This window comes from Oncorhynchus masou, chromosome 14, assembly GCF_036934945.1.
Source record: "Oncorhynchus masou masou isolate Uvic2021 chromosome 14, UVic_Omas_1.1, whole genome shotgun sequence".
NCBI classification, from domain to species: domain Eukaryota; kingdom Metazoa; phylum Chordata; class Actinopteri; order Salmoniformes; family Salmonidae; genus Oncorhynchus; species Oncorhynchus masou.
Genome location: NC_088225.1, coordinates 36,185,990 through 36,206,440, shown reverse-complemented (window position 1 = coordinate 36,206,440; position 20,451 = coordinate 36,185,990). Strand labels below are relative to the sequence as shown.

Genomic DNA, 20,451 nt, shown 5'->3' with positions numbered 1-20,451 from the left:
GCATTACTGGCCCATCTGTTTTCAGGCTCGTTCAGTTACTCACCTGTTGTTATGCTTCATACTCTGTTAACAGCAGTTATTTATGACTGTTTCAGTGGGACTTTTACAGGGGATAATTATATAGCTCATCATTTTATTGATTTCTAGTTCAATTCATTTACCTTTTCCAACCAAAATGATCTTTTAACTAACAGTCTTAAATGTGTTGTGCAGTTGTTGTGTACCACTCATCCTCTTACCTCTCTCTTCTTCTCTCCCTCTCCCATCCCTCCACTCCCCCCCCCCCCACCATCCCTCCTCTCCGCCCTCCCTCCTTCTACCCCCTCCCCCCTCCCCTCCTCTCTCTTCTTCTCTCCCTCTCCCATCCCTCCACTCCCCCCCCCACCATCCCTCCTCTCCGCCCTCCCTCCTTCTACCCCCCCTCCCCCCTCCCCTCCTCTCTCCTCTAGTTGGGAGCCTATAGTGAGTTATGTTAATGAGCAGTATGAGAGGTACCTGAAAGAAGAGCTGTACGTCAACAGGAAGCCGAGGATCCCTGACACACGCGTCCACTGCTGTGTCTACTTCCTGCCTGCCACCGGACACTGGTTAGAACCCTCAAGTCACTTCCTCTGACATCACTTCCTATGACTTCTCCAGCAGATCTCTACACTAATACCTTACGAATAGCCTGTCTGATCAGATGTCCGCTAACTGTTACTTTACCTTATACTATACCTTAACTACCCTACCCCAGTCCAGTTAACTACCCCTAGCCTGGTCCAGTTAGTTCTCCTTACCCCAGTCCAGTTAACTACCCTACCCCAGTCTAGTTAGTTCTCCCTACCCCAGTCCAGTTAACTACCCTACCCCAGTCTTGTTAGTTCTCCTTACCCCAGTCCAGTTAACTACCCTACCCCAGTCTAGTTAGTTCTCCCTACCCCAGTCCAGTTAACTACCCTACCCCAGTCTAGTTAGTTCTCCCTACCCCAGTCCAGTTAACTACCCTACCCCAGTCTAGTTAGTTCTCCCTACCCCAGTCCAGTTAACTACCCTACCCTAGTCCAGTTAGTTCTCCCTACCCCAGTCCAGTTAAATACCCTACCCCAGTCTTGTTAGTTCTCCTTACCCCAGTCCAGTTAACTACCCCTACCCTGGTCCAGTTAGTTCTCCCTACCCCAGTCCAGTTAACTACCCTACCCCAGTCTTGTTAGTTCTCCTTACCCCAGTCCAGTTAACTACCCCTACCCTGGTCCAGTTAGTTCTCCCTACCCCAGTCCAGTTAACTACCCTACCCCAGTCTTGTTAGTTCTCCTTACCCCAGTCCAGTTAACTACCCCTACCCTGGTCCAGTTAGTTCTCCCTACCCCAGTCCAGTTAACTACCCCTACCCTGGTCCAGTTAGTTCTCCCTACCCCAGTCCAGTTAACTACCCCTATCCTGGTCCAGTTAGTTCTCCCTACCCCAGTCCAGTTAACTACCCCTACCCTGGTCCAGTTAGTTCTCCCTACCCCAGTCCAGTTAACTACCCCTATCCTGGTCCAGTTAGTTCTCCCTACCCCAGTCCAGTTAACTACCCCTACCCTGGTCCAGTTAGTTCTCCCTACCCCAGTCCAGTTAACTACCCCTACCCTGGTCCAGTTAGTTCTCCCTACCCCAGTCCAGTTAACTACCCCTACCCTGGTCCAGTTAGTTCTCCTTACCCCAGTCCAGTTAACTACCCCTACCCTGGTCCAGTTAGTTCTCCCTACCCCAGTCCAGTTAACTACCCCTACCCCAGTCCAGTTAGTTCTCCCTACCCCAGTCCAGTTATCTACCCCTACCCTGGTCCAGTTAGTTCTCCCTACCCCAGTCCAGTTAACTACCCTTACCCTGGTCCAGTTAGTTCTCTTTGCCCCAGGCCAGTTAACTACCCCTACCCCAGTCCAGTTAGTTCTCCCTACCCCAGTCTAGTTAGTTCTCCTTACCCCAGTCCAGTTAACTACCCCTACCCTGGTCCAGTTAGTTCTCCCTACCCCAGTCCAGTTAACTACCCCTACCCCAGTCCAGTTAGTTCTCCCTACCCCAGTCCAGTTAACTACCCCTACCCTGGTCCAGTTAGTTCTCCCTACCCCAGTCCAGTTAACTACCCCTACCCTGGTCCAGTTAGTTCTCTTTGCCCCAGGCCAGTTAACTACCCCTACCCCAGTCCAGTTAGTTCTCCCTACCCCAGTCTAGTTAGTTCTCCTTACCCCAGTCCAGTTAACTACCCCTACCCCGGTCCAGTTAGTTCTCCCTACCCCAGTCCAGTTAACTACCCCTACCCCAGTCCAGTTAGTTCTCTTTGCCCCAGGCCAGTTAACTACCCCTATCCCAGGCCAGTTAGTTCTCCCTACCCCAGTCCAGTTAACTACCCCTATCCCAGGCCAGTTAGTTCTCCCTACCCCAGTCCAGTTAACTACCCCTATCCCAGGCCAGTTAGTTCTCCTTACCCCAGTCCAGTTAACTACCCCTATCCCAGGCCAGTTAGTTCTCCCTACCCCAGTCCAGTTAGTTATCCCTACCCCAGTCCAGTTAGTTCTCCTTACCCCAGTCCAGTTAACTACCCCTACCCCGGTCCAGTTAGTTCTCCCTACCCCAGTCCAGTTAACTACCCCTACCCCAGTCCAGTTAGTTCTCTTTGCCCCAGGCCAGTTAACTACCCCTATCCCAGGCCAGTTAGTTCTCCCTACCCCAGTCCAGTTAACTACCCCTATCCCAGGCCAGTTAGTTCTCCCTACCCCAGTCCAGTTAACTACCCCTATCCCAGGCCAGTTAGTTCTCCTTACCCCAGTCCAGTTAACTACCCCTATCCCAGGCCAGTTAGTTCTCCCTACCCCAGTCCAGTTAACTACCCCTATCCCAGGCCAGTTAGTTCTCCCTACCCCAGTCCAGTTAACTACCCCTATCCCAGGCCAGTTAGTTCTCCTTACCCCAGTCCAATTAACTACCCCTACCACAGTCCAGTTTGTTCTCCCTACCTCAGTCCAGTTAGTTATCCCTACCCCAGTCCAGTTAGTTCTCCCTACCCCAGTCCAGTTAGTTCTCCCTACCCCAGTCCAGTTAGTTCTCTTTGCCCCAGTCCAGTTAACTACCCCTACCCAAGTCCAGTTAGTTCTCCCTACCCCAGTCCAGTTAGTTCTTCCTACCCCGGTCCAGTTAGTTCTCCCTACCCCAGTCCAGTTAGTTCTCCCTACCCCAGTCCAGTTAGTTCTCCCTACCCCAGTCCAGTTAACTACCCCTACCCTGGTCCAGTTAGTTCTCCCTACCCCAGTCCAGTTAACTCCCCCTACCCTGGTCCAGTTAGTTCTCCTTACCCCAGTCCAGATAACTACCCCTACCCTGGTCCAGTTAGTTCTCCCTACCCCAGTCCAGTTAACTACCCCTACCCCAGTCCAGTTAGTTCTCCCTACCCCAGTCCAGTTAGTTCTCCCTACCCCAGTCCAGTTAGTTCTCCCTACCCCAGTCCAGTTAGTTCTCCCTACCCCAGTCCAGTTAACTACCCCTACCCTGGTCCAGTTAGTTCTCCCTACCCCAGTCCAGTTAACTCCCCCTACCCTGGTCCAGTTAGTTCTCCTTACCCCAGTCCAGATAACTACCCCTACCCTGGTCCAGTTAGTTCTCCCTACCCCAGTCCAGTTAACTACCCCTACCCCAGTCCAGTTAGTTCTCCCTACCCCAGTCCAGTTAGTTCTCCCTACCCCAGTCCAGTTAGTTCTCCCTACCCCAGTCCAGTTAGTTCTCTTTGCCCCAGTCCAGTTAACTACCCCTATCCTGGTCCAGTTAGTTCTCCCTACCCCGGTCCAGTTAGTTCTCCCTACCCCAGTCCAGTTAGTTCTCTTTGCCCCAGTCCAGTTAACTACCCCTACCCCGCTCCAGTTAGTTCTCCCTACCCCAATCCAGTTAGTTCTCCCTACCCCGGTCCAGTTAGTTCTCCCTACCCCAGTCCAGTTAGTTCTCTTTGCCCCAGTCCAGTTAACTACCCCTACCCCGGTCCAGTTAGTTCTCCCTACCCCAGTCCAGTTAGTTCTCTTTGCCCCAGTCCAGTTAACTACCCCTACCCCGGTCCAGTTAGTTCTCCCTACCCCAGTCCAGTTAGTTCTCCCTACCCCAGTCCAGTTAGTTCTCCCTACCCCAGTCCAGTTAGTTCTCCCTACCCCAGTCCAGTTAGTTCTCCCTACCCCAGTCCAGTTAGTTCTCCCTACCCCAGTCCAGTTAGTTCTCTTTGCCCCAGTCCAGTTAACTACCCCTACCCCGGTCCAGTTAGTTCTCCCTACCCCGGTCCAGTTAACTACCCCTACCCCAGTCCAGTTAGTTCTCCCTACCCCAGTCCAGTTATCTACCCCTACCCTGGTCCAGTTAGTTCTCCCTACCCCAGTCCAGTTAACTACCCTTACCCTGGTCCAGTTAGTTCTCTTTGCCCCAGGCCAGTTAACTACCCCTACCCCAGTCCAGTTAGTTCTCCCTACCCCAGTCTAGTTAGTTCTCCTTACCCCAGTCCAGTTAACTACCCCTACCCTGGTCCAGTTAGTTCTCCCTACCCCAGTCCAGTTAACTACCCCTACCCCAGTCCAGTTAGTTCTCCCTACCCCAGTCCAGTTAACTACCCCTACCCTGGTCCAGTTAGTTCTCCCTACCCCAGTCCAGTTAACTACCCCTACCCCAGTCCAGTTAGTTCTCCCTACCCCAGTCCAGTTAACTACCCCTACCCTGGTCCAGTTAGTTCTCCCTACCCCAGTCCAGTTAACTACCCCTACCCTGGTCCAGTTAGTTCTCTTTGCCCCAGGCCAGTTAACTACCCCTACCCCAGTCCAGTTAGTTCTCCCTACCCCAGTCTAGTTAGTTCTCCTTACCCCAGTCCAGTTAACTACCCCTACCCCGGTCCAGTTAGTTCTCCCTACCCCAGTCCAGTTAACTACCCCTACCCCAGTCCAGTTAGTTCTCTTTGCCCCAGGCCAGTTAACTACCCCTATCCCAGGCCAGTTAGTTCTCCCTACCCCAGTCCAGTTAACTACCCCTATCCCAGGCCAGTTAGTTCTCCCTACCCCAGTCCAGTTAACTACCCCTATCCCAGGCCAGTTAGTTCTCCTTACCCCAGTCCAGTTAACTACCCCTATCCCAGGCCAGTTAGTTCTCCCTACCCCAGTCCAATTAACTACCCCTACCACAGTCCAGTTTGTTCTCCCTACCTCAGTCCAGTTAGTTATCCCTACCCCAGTCCAGTTAGTTCTCCCTACCACAGTCCAGTTAGTTCTCCCTACCCCAGTCCAGTTAGTTCTCTTTGCCCCAGTCCAGTTAACTACCCCTACCCAAGTCCAGTTAGTTCTCCCTACCCCAGTCCAGTTAGTTCTTCCTACCCCAGTCCAGTTAGTTCTCCCTACCCCAGTCCAGTTAGTTCTCCCTACCCCAGTCCAGTTAGTTCTCCCTACCCCAGTCCAGTTAGTTCTCTTTGCCCCAGTCCAGTTAACTACCCCTACCCCGGTCCAGTTAGTTCTCCCTACCCCAGTCCAGTTAGTTCTCCCTACCCCAGTCCAGTTAGTTCTCCCTACCCCAGTCCAGTTAACTACCCCTACCCTGGTCCAGTTAGTTCTCCCTACCCCAGTCCAGTTAACTCCCCCTACCCTGGTCCAGTTAGTTCTCCTTACCCCAGTCCAGATAACTACCCCTACCCTGGTCCAGTTAGTTCTCCCTACCCCAGTCCAGTTAACTACCCCTACCCCAGTCCAGTTAGTTCTCCCTACCCCAGTCCAGTTAGTTCTCCCTACCCCAGTCCAGTTAGTTCTCCCTACCCCAGTCCAGTTAACTACCCCTATCCTGGTCCAGTTAGTTCTCCCTACCCCGGTCCAGTTAGTTCTCCCTACCCCAGTCCAGTTAGTTCTCTTTGCCCCAGTCCAGTTAACTACCCCTACCCCGCTCCAGTTAGTTCTCCCTACCCCAATCCAGTTAGTTCTCCCTACCCCGGTCCAGTTAGTTCTCCCTACCCCAGTCCAGTTAGTTCTCTTTGCCCCAGTCCAGTTAACTACCCCTACCCCGGTCCAGTTAGTTCTCCCTACCCCAGTCCAGTTAGTTCTCTTTGCCCCAGTCCAGTTAACTACCCCTACCCCGGTCCAGTTAGTTCTCCCTACCCCAGTCCAGTTAGTTCTCCCTACCCCAGTCCAGTTAGTTCTCCCTACCCCAGTCCAGTTAGTTCTCCCTACCCCAGTCCAGTTAGTTCTCCCTACCCCAGTCCAGTTAGTTCTCTTTGCCCCAGTCCAGTTAACTACCCCTACCCCGGTCCAGTTAGTTCTCCCTACCCCGGTCCAGTTAGTTCTCCCTACCCCAGTCCAGTTAACTCCCCCTACCCAAGTCCAGTTAGTTCTCCTTACTCCAGTCCAGTTAGTTCTCCCTACCCCAGTCCAGTTAGTTCTCCCTACCCCAGTCCAGTTAACTACCCCTACCCTGGTCCAGTTAGTTCTCCTTACCCTAGTCCAGTTAACTACCCTACCCCAGTCTTGTTAGTTCTCCTTACCCCAGTCCAGTTAACTACCCCTACCCCAGTCCAGTTAGTTCTCCCTCACCCAGTCCAGTTAACTACCCCTACCCTGGTCCAGTTAGTTCTCCCTACCCCAGTCCAGTTAACTACCCCTACCCTGGTCCAGTTAGTTCTCCCTACCCCAGTCCAGTTAACTACCCCTATCCTGGTCCAGTTAGTTCTCCCTACCCCAGTCCAGTTAACTACCCCTACCCTGGTCCAGTTAGTTCTCCCTACCCCAGTCCAGTTAACTACCCCTACCCTGGTCCAGTTAGTTCTCCCTACCCCAGTCCAGTTAACTACCCCTACCCTGGTCCAGTTAGTTCTCCTTACCCCAGTCCAGATAACTACCCCTACCCTGGTCCAGTTAGTTCTCCCTACCCCAGTCCAGTTAACTACCCCTACCCCAGTCCAGTTAGTTCTCCCTACCCCAGTCCAGTTAACTACCCCTACCCTGGTCCAGTTAGTTCTCCCTACCCCAGTCCAGTTAACTACCCTTACCCTGGTCCAGTTAGTTCTCTTTGCCCCAGGCCAGTTAACTACCCCTACCCCAGTCCAGTTAGTTCTCCCTACCCCAGTCCAGTTAGTTCTCCCTACCCCAGTCCAGTTAGTTCTCCCTACCCCAGTCCAGTTAGTTCTCCTTACCCCAGTCCAGTTAGTTCTCCCTACCCCAGTCCAGTTAGTTCTCCCTACCCCAGTCCAGTTAGTTCTCCTTACCCCAGTCCAGTTAGTTCTCCCTACCCCAGTCCAGTTAGTTCTCCCTACCCCAGTCCAGTTAGTTCTCCCTACCCCAGTCCAGTTAGTTGTCCCTACCCCAATCCAGTTAGTTCTCCCTACCCCAGTCCAGTTAACTAACCCTGCCCCTGACTTTTGACACGTTGACCCCAGAGTGGTGACCTGAGGCACTGACTGACCTGAGCTGACCCCTTACCTCTAACCTCAGTGACCTCAGAGTAGTGCTACATCCTACTACTCTATAAACAGCAGAGCTGGGGATGGGCAAAGCTGGGGCTTGGGATGGGCAAAGATGGGGCTAGGGTGCTGGGGCTAGGGTGCTGGGCAAGGCTGGATCTAGTTTGCTGGGGCTGAGGCTGGGTCTAGGGCGCTGGGGCTGGACAAGGCTGGGTCTAGGGTGCTGGGGCTGGGTCTAGGGTGCTGGGCAAGGCTGGATCTAGGGTTCTGGGGCAGGGCAAGTCTGGATCTAGATTGCTGGGTATAGGGTGCTGGGGCTGGGTCTAGGGTGCTGGGGCTTAGGCTGGGTGTAGGGTGCTGGGCAAGGCTGGATCTGGGGTGCTGGGGCTGAGGCTGGGTGTAGGGTGCTGGGGATTGGCAAGGCTGGGTGTACTGGGACTGAGGGTACAGGGCTGGGACTGAGGGTACATGGCTGGGACTAGGGTGCTGGGCAAGGCTGGGTCTAGGGTGCTGGGCAAGAATGGATCTCGGGTGCTGGGGCTGAGGCTGGGTGTAGGGTGCTGGGCAAGGCTGGATCTGGGGTGCTGGAGCTGAGGCTGGGTGTAGGGTGCTGGGCAAGGCTGGATCTGGGGTGCTGGGCAAGGCTGGATCTGGGGTGCTGGGCAAGGCTGGATCTGGGGTGCTGGGCAAGGCTGGATCTGGGGTGCTGGAGCTGAGGCTGGGTGTAGGGTGCTGGGCAAGGCTGGATCTGAGGGTACATGGCTGGGACTGGGGGTATAGGGCTGGGACTGAGGGTACAGGGCTTGGACTGGGGGTACAGGGCTGGGACTGAGGGTACAGGGCTGGATCTGAGGGTACATGGCTGGGACTGAGGGTACAGGGCTGGGACTGAGGGTACAGGGCTTGGACTGGGGGTACAGGGCTGGGACTGAGGGTACAGGGCTGGGACTGAGGGTACAGGGCTGGGACTGAGGGGTACAGGGCTGGGACTGGGGGTACAGGGCTGGGACTGAGGGTACAGGTCTGGGACTGGGGGTACAGGGCTGGGACTGAGGGTACAGGGCTGGGACTGAGGGTACAGGGCTGGGACTGAGGGTACAGGGCTGGGACTGAGGGTACAGGGCTGGGACTGAGGGTACAGGGCTGGGACTGAGGGGTACAGGGCTGGGACTGAGGGTACAGGGCTGGGACTGAGGGTACAGGGCTGGGACTGAGGGTACAGGGCTGGGACTGAGGGTACAGGGCTGGGACTGAGGGGTACAGGGCTGGGACTGAGGGTACAGGGCTGGGACTGAGGGTACAGGGCTGGGACTGGGGGTACAGGGCTGGGACTGAGGGTACAGGGCTGGGACTGGGGGTACAGGGCTGGGACTGAGGGTACAGGGCTGGGACTGAGGGTACAGGGCTGGGACTGAGGGTACAGGGCTGGGACTGAGGAGGGTACAGGGCTGGGACTGAGGGTACAGGGCTGGGACTGGGGGTACAGGGCTGGGACTGGGGGTACAGAGCTGGGACAGGGGGTACAGGGCTGGGACTGGGGGTACAGGGCTGGGACTGAGGGTACAGGGCTGGGGCTGAGGGTACAGGGCTGGGGCTGAGGGTACAGGGCTGGGACTGGGGGTACAGGGCTGGGACTGAGGGTACAGGGCTGGGACTGAGGGTACAGGGCTGGGACTGAGGGTACAGGGCTGGGACTGAGGGTACAGGGCTGGGACTGAGGGTACAGGGCTGGGACTGAGGAGGGTACAGGGCTGGGACTGAGGGTACAGGGCTGGGACTGAGGGTACAGGGCTGGGACTAACATTTGGTTGTGTTGTTTCTGTTCCCTGTAGGTTACGTCCCATAGACTAACATGTGGTTGTGTTGTTTCTGTTCCCTGTAGGTTACGTCCCATAGACTAACGTGTGGTTGTGTTGTTTCTGTTCCCTGTAGGTTACGTCCCGTAGACTAACATGTGGTTGTGTTGTTTCTGTTCCCTGTAGGTTACGTCCCATAGACTAACATGTGGTTGTGTTGTTTCTGTTCCCTGTAGGTTACGTCCCATAGACTAACATGTGGTTGTGTTGTTTCTGTTCCCTGTAGGTTACGTCCCATAGACTAACATGTGGTTGTGTTGTTTCTGTTCCCTGTAGGTTACGTCCCATAGACTAACATGTGGTTGTGTTGTTTCTGTTCCCTGTAGGTTACGTCCCATAGACTAACATGTGGTTGTGTTGTTTCTGTTCCCTGTAGGTTACGTCCCATAGACGTGGAGTTCATGAAGAGACTGGGGAAGATAGTCAGCATCGTACCGATCATCGCTAAGGCAGACACACTCACCATGGAGGAGAGACAAGAGTTTAAACAGAGGGTGAGAGGAACGTACTGTACCTGCTGTCTGACAGACTCGACCTGAGGACAACCACCTCCTGCCTTAATACCAAGTTAAAACAGATATACATCAACTGACTTTAGAGAGGAATGTTGGAGGATATGAGGAGAGTATGGAGGAGATGGACATATGTTTATAGATGAGAGAGAAGGAGGAGGGAGAGAATCGAGAGAGGAGAAAGCGATTCTAAGTGTGTAGAGGAGATTTAGTGATGTTTACAGATGCTTCAAAAGATTGAGAGAGGGCGAGAGAGAAGAGAGAGAGAGCACAGGGACATAGAAAGAGTGTGTGCAGATGAAGATAGGGAAGTGTTTACAGATGAGCTTCAGAAGATTGAGTGGAGATTTAAAATTGCTCAAGGGCCATGAGCTGGGAGAGGTGCAGAGGTCCATGATAGAGAGAGAGAAGGAGGGAGTGAGGAGAGACATAGAGGGAGGAGAGACGGAGAGACAGAGGGAGGAGAGGCAGAGAGAGAGAGAGAAGGAGGGAGAGAGGAGAGACAGAGAGAGAAGGAGAGAGGACACAGATATAGAGAAGATAGAGAGAGCTAGTGATAGTGATAGCAGCCACTAACTTGTACTTTCATAGTTAGGTAGAAAAAGAAAGTACAGCAGGGAAAGAGAAAGATAACGAGAGAGAGAGAGAGAGGGAGAGAGAGAGAGAGAGAGAGAGGAGAGACAGAGAGACAGAGGGAGGAGAGACAGAGAGGGAGAGAGAGAGAGAGAGAGAGAGAGGGAGGAGAGACAGAGAGGGAGAGAGGGAGGAGAGACAGAGAGGGATGGGAAAGAGGGTGAGAGGGGGGCTGGGGGTCATGGCAAGTGTCCAAGTCTGGATGTAAACTAATCCGTCTCTTAAAGGAGAGTAGGGATGATAGTCTGGGGGAGAGAGTCTAGAGACGAGGACCATGGAAGATGCATTAGGTTATAACATATCTATCACTCATACACTATAGTATGTTTACACCAGGGCTCTACAACCCTGTTCTGGAGATCTACCTACCCTCCTGTAGGTTTACACCAGGGCTCTACAACCCTGTTCCTGTTCTGGAGATCTACCCACCCTCCTGTAGGTTTACACCAGGGCTCTACAACCCTGGTCTGGAGATCTACCTACCCTCCTGTAGGTTTACACCAGGGCTCTACAACCCTGTTCTGGAGATCTACCTACCCTCCTGTAGGTTTACACCAGGGCTCTACAACCCTGTTCTGGAGATCTACCTACTCTCCTGTAGGTTTACACCAGGGCTCTACAACCCTGTCCTCTGGAGATCTACCTACCCTCCTGTAGGTTTACACCAGGGCTCTACAACCCTGTTCTGGAGATCTACCTACCCTCCTGTAGGTTTACACCAGGGCTCTACAACCCTGTTCTGGAGATCTACCTACCCTCCTGTAGGTTTACACCAGGGCTCTACAACCCTGTTCTGGAGATCTACCTACCCTCCTGTAGGTTTACACCAGGGCTCTACAACCCTGTTTTGGAGATCTCCCTACCCTCCTGTAGGTTTACACCAGGGCTCTACAACCCTGTTCTGGAGATCTACCTACCCTCCTGTAGGTTTACACCAGGGCTCTACAACCCTGTTCTGGAGATCTACCTACCCTCCTGTAGGTTTACACCAGGGCTCTACAACCCTGTTCTGGAGATCTACCTACCCTCCTGTAGGTTTACACCAGGGCTCTACAATTCTGATTCACATTGAGTGGGCAATAGCTGTATAATTCTAACATTTAGCTCCAGGAACAGGGTTGGAGTTAAAACCTACAGGAGGGTGTCTCTCCAGGAACAGGGTTGGAGTTAAAACCTACAGGAGGGTATCTCTCCAGGAACAGGGTTGGAGTTAAAACTTACAGGAGGGTCTCTCTCCAGGAACAGGGTTGGAGTTAAAACCTACAGGAGGGTCTCTCTCCAGGAACAGGGTTGGAGTTAAAACTTACAGGAGGGTCTCTCTCCAGGAACAGGGTTGGAGTTAAAACCTACAGGAGGGTATCTCTCCAGGAACAAGGTTGGAGTTAAAACCTACAGGAGGGTATCTCTCCAGGAACAGTGACACTCGTACACAATAGTAGCATGTACACATCTGTGTCATCATGTTGACCTCATGACCTCTGAATGACCCCTGTAACCCCTGCCATCTGACGCATGTGTAGATAAGACAGGACCTGAAGGCCAATGGGATCCGAGTATACCCTCAGACGGAGTACGACGAAGATCCAGAGGACAGGATACTCAACGACAAGATCAGGGTGAGACACACACACAGACGCACACACAAGCATCCGTGCAGGCATTCACACGCAAACACACAAACATGCAACCATGTGCGCATATATTCACACACACACACCCGCGTGTGCACGCACGCACACACACACACACACACACACACACACACACACACACACACACACACACACACACACACACACACACACACACACACACACACACACACACACACACACACACACACACACGCACACACACATTTTACAAGTCACACTTGTAAGCAGTTTGGCAGCGATAGTTAAAGGAACTCACTGGCCAAAGCACATAACAGTATAGATCTGGGACCAGGGTTTGGTGTCAACTCCTCTCCTGCCTTTGCCCTGTCTGGTCCTCTCCTGGTACTCCTCTCTTACCTTTCCCCTGTCTGGTCCTCTCCTGGTACTCCTCTCTTACCTTTCCCCTGTCTGGTCCTCTCCTGGTCCTCCTCTCTTACCTTTGCCCTGTCTGGTTTTCTCCTGGTACTCCTCTCCTGGTACTCCTCTCTTACCTTTCCCCTGTCTGGTACTCTCCTGGTACTCCTCTCTTACCTTTCCCCTGTCTGGTCCTCTCCTGGTACTCCTCTCTTACCTTTCCCCTGTCTGCTCCTCTCCTGGTACTCCTCTCCTGGTACTCCTCTCTTCTTACCTTTCCCCTGTCTGGTCCTCTCCTGGTACTCCTCTCTTACCTTTCCCCTGTCTGGTCCTCTCCTGGTACTCCTCTCTTACCTTTCCCCTGTCTGGTCCTCTCCTGGTACTCCTCTCTTACCTTTCCCCTGTCTGGTCCTCTCCTGGTACTCCTCTCCTGGTACTCCTCTCTTACCTTTCCCCTGTCTGGTCCTCTCCTGGTACTCCTCTCCTGGTCCTCCTCTCTTACATTTCCCATGTCTGGTCTTCTCCTGGTACTCCTCTCCTGGTCCTCCTCTCTTACATTTCCCCTGTCTGGTCCTCTCCTGGTACTCCTCTCCTGGTCCTCCTCTCTTACCTTTCCCCTGTCTGGTCTTCTCCTGGTACTCCTCTCTTACCTTTGCCCTGTCTGGTCTTCTCCTGGTACTCCTCTCTTACCTTTCCCCTGTCTGGTCCTCTCCTGGTACTCCTCTCTTACCTTTCTCCTGTCTGGTCCTCTCCTGGTACTCCTCTCCTGGTACTCCTCTCTTACCTTTGCCCTGTCTGGTCCTCTCCTGGTACTCCTCTCTTACCTTTCCCCTGTCTGGTCCTCTCCTGGTCCTCCTCTCCTGGTCCTCCTCTCTTACCTTTGCCCTGTCTGGTCTTCTCCTGGTACTCCTCTCCTGGTACTCCTCTCTTACCTTTGCCCTGTCTGGTCCTCTCCTGGTCCTCCTCTCTTACCTTTCCCCTGTCTGGTCCTCTCCTGGTACTCCTCTCTTACCTTTGCCCTGTCTGGTCCTCTCCTGGTACTCCTCTCTTGCCTTTACCCTGTCTGGTCCTCTCCTGGTACTCCTCTCCTGGTCCTCCTCTCTTACCTTTGCCCTGTCTGGTCCTCTCCTGGTACTCCTCTCTTGCCTTTGCCCTGTCTGGTCCTCTCCTGGTACTCCTCTCCTGGTACTCCTCTCTTACCTTTCCCCTGTCTGGTCCTCTCCTGGTACTCCTCTCCTGGTACTCCTTTCTTACCTTTCCCCTGTCTGGTCCTCTCCTGGTACTCCTCTCTTACCTTTCCCCTGTCTGGTCCTCTCCTGGTACTCCTCTCCTGGTACTCCTCTCCTGGTACTCCTCTCTTACCTTTCCCCTGTCTGGTCCTCTCCCAGTACTCCTCTCTTACCTTTCCCCTGTCTGGTCCTCTCCTGGTACTCCTCTCTTACCTTTCCCCTGTCTGGTCCTCTCCTGGTACTCCTCTCCTGGTACTCCTCTCTTACCTTTCCCCTGTCTGGTCCTCTCCTGGTACTCCTCTCCTGGTACTCCTCTCTTACCTTTCCCCTGTCTGGTCCTCTCCTGGTACTCCTCTCCTGGTACCCCTCTCTTACCTTTCCCCTGTCTGGTCCTCTCCTGGTACTCCTCTCCTGGTACTCCTCTCTTACCTTTCCTCTGTCTGGTCTTCTCCTGGTACTCCTCTCCTGGTACTCCTCTCTTACCTTTCCCCTGTCTGGTCCTCTCCTGGTACTCCTCTCCTGGTACTCCTCTCTTACCTTTCCCCTGTCTGGTCCTCCTCTCCTGGTACTCCTCTCCTGGTACTCCTCTCTTACCTTTCCCCTGTCTGGTCCTCTCCTGGTACTCCTCTCCTGGTACTCCTCTCTTACCTTTCCCCTGTCTGGTCCTCCTCTCCTGGTACTCCTCTCTTACCTTTCCCCTCTCCTGGTATTCTGTGTGCAGGAAAACATTCCGTTTGCGGTGGTGGGGACAGACAAGGAACACCAGGTAAACGGGAACAAGGTCCTGGGCAGGAAAACCAAATGGGGCATCATTGAGGGTGAGTGTTTTTACATTATAAATACATTATCATTGAGGGTGAGTGTTTTTACATTATAAATACATTATCACAGAGGGAGAGTGTGTTTACATTATAAATACATTATCACAGAGGGAGAGTGTGTTTACATTATAAATACATTATCACAGAGGGAGAGTGTGTTTACATTATAAATACATTATCACAGAGGATCAGTGTGTTTACATTATAAATACATTATCACAGAGGGTCAGTGTGTTTACATTATAATATGCATAATGAGTAGTAGTAATAATATGCATAATGTGTAGTAGTAATAATATGCATAATGAGTAGTAGTAATAATAATATGCATAATGAGTAGTAGTAATAATAATATGCATAATGAGTAGTAGTAATAATATGCATAATGAGTAGTAGTAATAATATGCATAATGAGTAGTAGTAATAATAATATGCATAATGAGTAGTAGTAGTAATAATAATATGCATAATGTGTAGTAGTAATAATATGCATAATGTGTAGTAGTAATAATATGCATAATGAGTAGTAGTAATAATAATATGCATAATGAGTAGTAATAATAATATGCATAATGAGTAGTAGTAGTAATACTATGCATAATGAGTAGTAGTAATAATAATAATATGCATAATGTGTAGTAGTAGTAATAATAATATGCATAATGAGTAGTAGTAATAATAATATGCATAATGAGTAGTAGTAATAATAATATGCATAATGAGTAGTAGTAATAATAATATGCATAATGTGTAGTAATAATAATATGCATAATGAGTAGTAATAATAATATGCATAATGAGTAGTAGTAGTAATAATATGCATAATGAGTAGTAGTAGTAATAATATGCATAATGAGTAGTAGTAATAATAATATGCATAATGTGTAGTAATAATAATATGCATAATGAGTAGTAATAATAATATGCATAATGAGTAGTAGTAGTAATAATATGCATAATGAGTAGTAGTAGTAATAATATGCATAATGAGTAGTAGTAATAATATGCATAATGAGTAGTAGTAGTAATAATATGCATAATGAGTAGTAGTAATAATAATATGCATAATGTGTAGTAATAATAATATGCATAATGAGTAGTAGTAATAATATGCATAATGAGTAGTAGTAATAATAACAATATGCATAATGAGTAGTAGTAATAATAATATGCATAATGAGTAGTAGTAGTAATAATAACAATATGCATAATGAGTAGTAGTAATAATAATATGCATAATGAGTAGTAATAATAATATGCATAATGAGTAGTAGTAATAATAATATGCATAATGAGTAGTAGTAATAATATGCATAATGAGTAGTAATAATAATATGCATAATGAGTAGTAGTAATAATAATATGCATAATGAGTAGTAGTAATAATATGCATAATGAGTAGTAATAATAATATGCATAACGAGTAGTAATAATAATATTTATAATGAGTAATAGTAATAATATGCATAATGAGTAGTAGTAGTAATAGTAATAATATGCATAATGAGTAGTAGTAGTAATAATAATAATATGCATAATGAGTAGTAGTAGTAATAATAACAATATGCATAATGAGTAGTAGTAATAATATGCATAATGAGTAGTAGTAATAATAACAATATGCATAATGAGTAGTAGTAATAATAATATGCATAATGAGTAGTAGTAATAATAATATGCATAATGAGTAGTAGTAATAATAATAATATGCATAATGAGTAGTAATAATAATATGCATAACGAGTAGTAGTAATAATAATAATATGCATAATGAGTAGTAATAACAATATGCATAACGAGTAGTAATAATAATTTTTATAATGAGTAATAGTAATAATATGCATAATGAGTAGTAGTAGTAGTAATAATAATATGCATAATGAGTAGTAGTAATAATAATAGGCATAATGAGTAGTAGTAATAATAATATGCATAATGAGTAGTAGTAATATGCATAATGTGTAGTAGTAATAATAATATGCATAATGAGTAGTAGTAATATGCATAATGTGTAGTAGTAGTAGTAATAATATGCATAATGAGTAGTAGTAATAATAATAGGCATAATGAGTAGTAGTAATAATAATATGCATAATGAGTAGTAGTAATATGCATAATGTGTAGTAGTAATAATAATATGCATAATGAGTAGTAGTAATAATATGATGCTGGTATATGCAGCACATATAGGGCTCCCGAATGGGGCAGCGGTCTAACAGACCCCGGTTTGATCCCGGGCTGTATCACAACCGGCCGTGACCGGGAGTCCCATAGGGCGGCGCACCATTGGCCCAGCGTCGTCCGGGTTAGGAGAGAGGGTTTGGCCGGTGTAGGTCGTCATTATAAAAATAAGAATTGGTTCTTAACTGACAGGCCAGGTTAAAGAAAACATAATATCCCAATGCAGTTTCATTCTGGAGTCATGTGCTTCACTGCCCTCTAGTGTTAGTAATGAGGAAGTTGCCGAGCAGGAAGCAGACGTGTTACGAGAGAGAGATTTGAAAAGTCTGTATTCTTTTTGAATGTAATGTTTGCCTGTACATTTTCTATTGTTTATTTCACTTTAGTTTATTATCTATTTCACTTGCTTTGGCAATGTAAACGTATGTTTCTCAATGACAATAAATCCCTTAAAATGACATTGAATTGAGAGAGAGAGAGAGAGACACAGAGAGAGGGAGAGAGAGAGGGAGGGAGGGAGAGAGAGACAGAGAGAGGGAGAGAGAGAGAGAGACAGAGAGGGAGAGAGAGAGGGAGGGAGGGAGGGAGAGAGAGAGAGGGAGGGAGAGAGATAGAGAGAGGGAGGGAGAGAGATAGAGAGAGGGAGAGAGAGAGACAGAGAGAGGGAGAGAGAGACACAGAGAGAGGGAGAGAGAGACACAGAGAGAGGGAGAGAGAGAGAGGCACAGAGAGAGGGAGAGAGAGGGAGAGAGAGACAGAGAGAGGGAGAGAGAGAGAGAGAGAGAGAGAGAGGGAGAGAGAGACAGAGAGAGGGAGAGAGAGAGAGAGAGAGAGAGAGACACAGAGAGGGAGACACAAAGGACTGGTGTTCCATGGATGTGGTGCACTGGTTTTAACTTGTTTTAATCAGTCTGTTCTATTCTGTCTGTCCATAGTTGAAAACGTGGCACATTGTGAGTTTACCAACTTGAGAGATCTGCTGATTAGGTGAGTTCCAGTTACACGTACAACCACTCACTCCCACATGTATGTACACACGCATGCTGCCTGGGGTGGTCTAGAGGTCCAGGCCTCTACCTCTGGACCACATATACACACGCATGCTGCCTTGGGTAGTCTAGAGGTCCAGGCCTCCATCATCTGTTGTTCAGCTGTCTATCCTTCATCATCCATCATATCAGCTGTCTGTCCTTCATCATCCATCATATCAGCTGTCTGGCCTTCATCATATCAGCTGTCTGTGCTTCATCATCCATCATATCAGCTGTCTATCCTTCATCATCCATCATATCAGCTGTCCATCCTTCCTCATCCATCATATCAGCTGTCTATCTTTCATCATCCATCATATCAGCTGTCTATCCTTCATCATCCATCATATCAGCTGTCTATCTTTCATCATCCATCATATCAGCTGTCTATCCTTCATCATCCATCATATCAGCTGTCTGTCCTTCATCATCCATCATATCAGCTGTCTGTCCTTCATCATCCATCATATCAGCTGTCTATCCTTCATCATCCATTATATCAGCTGTCTGTCCTTCATCATCCATCATATCAGCTGTCTATCCTTCATCATCCATCATATCAGCTGTCTATCCTTCATCATCCATCATATCAGCTGTCTGTCCTTCATCATCCATCATATCAGCTGTCTGTCCTTCATCATCCATCATATCAGCTGTCTATCTTTCATCAACCATCATATCAGCTGTCTGTCCTTCATCATCCATCATATCAGCTGTCTATCCTTCATCATCCATCATATCAGATGTCTATCCTTCATCATCCATCATATCAGCTGTCTATCTTCATCATCCATCATATCAGCTGTCTATCTTCATCATATTAGCTGTCTGTCCTTCATCATCCATCATATCAGCTGTCTATCCTCCATCATATCAGCTGTCTATCCTTCATCATATCAGCTGTCTGTCCTTCATCATCCATCATATCAGCTGTCTATCTTTCATCATCCATCATATCAGCTGTCTGTCCTTCATCATATCAGCTGTCTATCCTTCATCATATCAGCTGTCTATCCTTCATCATATCAGCTGTCTATCCTTCCTCATCCATCATATCAGCTGTCCATCCTTCATCATCCATCATATCAGCTGTCTATCCTTCATCATCCATCATATCAGCTGTCTATCCTTCATCATCCATCATATCAGCTGTCTGTCCTTCATCATCCATCATATCAGCTGTCTGTCCTTCATCATCCATCATATCAGCTGTCTGTGCTTCATCACATCAGCTGTCTATCCTTCATCATATCAGCTGTCTGTCCATGTTTTTGTCTCCAACATGATATATTTTAACCTATTTACATAAATCAACATGCAAATAAATGAGTGTTTTTGTGTTTGTCTGTGTGTCCCTAAAGGTCCCACCTGCAGGACCTGAAGGACGTGACCCACAACATCCACTATGAGACATTCCGCGTCAGGAGACTGAACGAGAGTAACCTGACCGTCCACGGTCTGGCCCTGTCCTGCTTTCCAATGGAGAATGGGACCCACGGAACCAACGGAACCTCGGACAGGAGCGAATCGGAGAGCCACCTCTGAGGGGGACCACAGAGTGCGTCGCACACAGCAGCAGCTCCAGCTTCCTGCTCACAGCTTCCTGTTTCCTGTTTTGACTGCAAAATGATTGGTCGACTGTTTCCCCCAATCGGAACACAAAAAAGAGAGTGAAAGAGAGAAAGAGGAACTTTTTTTTAACAAAGGAGAGAGATGTTTTCGGTGGCCACCACACCTCGGATTTTGAACATTTTATTGAGTTTTACTAAAGACATTATTGATAAGAAATGCATTTAAACTTCATATATGAATATATTTTCTCAGAATGAGTTTATATTTCCTGGAAGCAGGGTCACACAGGGCTGGAAGAGCAGAGAGAAATGGAGAGAGAAAAACAGAGGGGAAGAGTGAGGGATGGAGAGGGGGGAGTGAGGGATGGAGAGGGGGAAGAGTGAGGGATGGAGAAGGGAAGAGTGAGGGATGGAGGGGGGGGATTGGTGGATTGAGAGGGGGAAGAGTGAGGGATGGAGAGGGGAAGAGTGAGGGATGGAGAGGGGGGGATTGATGGATTGAGGGGAGAAGAGTGAGAGATGGAGAGGGGAAGAGTGAGGGATGGAGAGGGGAAGAGTGAGGGATGGAGAGGGGGGAGATTAATGGATGGAGAGGGGGGATTGATGGATTGAGGGGGAGATTAATGGATGGAGAGGGGGAGAGTGAGGGATGGAGAGAGAAATGAAAACAGAGAGAGGGAGAGAGAGTTAGGGTGAGAGATGGAGAGAGAGAGGGAGAGAGTGAGGGATGGAGAGGGACATGAAAACAGAGAGAGGGAGAGGGAGTTAGGGTGAGAGATGAGAGAGTGAGGGATGGAGAGAGAGAGAGAGACAGAGAGAGAGAAAAACAGAGAGGGGAGAGAGAGTTAGGGTGAGAGATGAGAGAGTGAGGGAGAGAGTGAGGGATGGAGAGAGACAGAGAGAGAAAACAGAGAGGGGAGAGGAGGAGGTGTGTTATGTGCTCAGACAATGTTGTTTCTGCAATACATAATATATATGTTTATGCAGTATCATTGTTTACACTCATACTACCCTGGAATTCAGAATACTGGAATCACCTGCCTGAGAGTGATTTACAGTATACTGTAGCTAACACAGCTACAGCTTCCTGTTTCTACAGTATACTGCAGCTAACACAGCTACAGCCTCCTGTTTCTACAGTATACTGCAGCTAACACAGCTACAGCCTCCTGTTTCTACAGTATACTG

The 20,451-nt window shown here is 49.0% G+C and overlaps 1 protein-coding gene across 3 annotated transcripts in view; it reads left to right on the top strand.

The window, feature by feature from the left end:
- Window positions 1-19,390, top strand: part of septin12 (septin 12) — a 72,270-nt gene extending 52,880 nt beyond the window's left edge. For all 3 annotated transcript variants that reach the window (XM_064987248.1, XM_064987249.1, XM_064987250.1), the window contains exons 5-10: window positions 450-587; window positions 9,653-9,770; window positions 11,942-12,037; window positions 14,381-14,477; window positions 17,597-17,648; window positions 19,054-19,390. In XM_064987248.1, coding sequence (XP_064843320.1) covers window positions 450-587; window positions 9,653-9,770; window positions 11,942-12,037; window positions 14,381-14,477; window positions 17,597-17,648; window positions 19,054-19,237 — 685 coding nt within the window. In that variant the 3' untranslated portion in view covers window positions 19,238-19,390. The remainder of the gene's footprint in view (window positions 1-449; window positions 588-9,652; window positions 9,771-11,941; window positions 12,038-14,380; window positions 14,478-17,596; window positions 17,649-19,053) is intronic.
- Window positions 19,391-20,451: the final 1,061 nt, after the last annotated feature.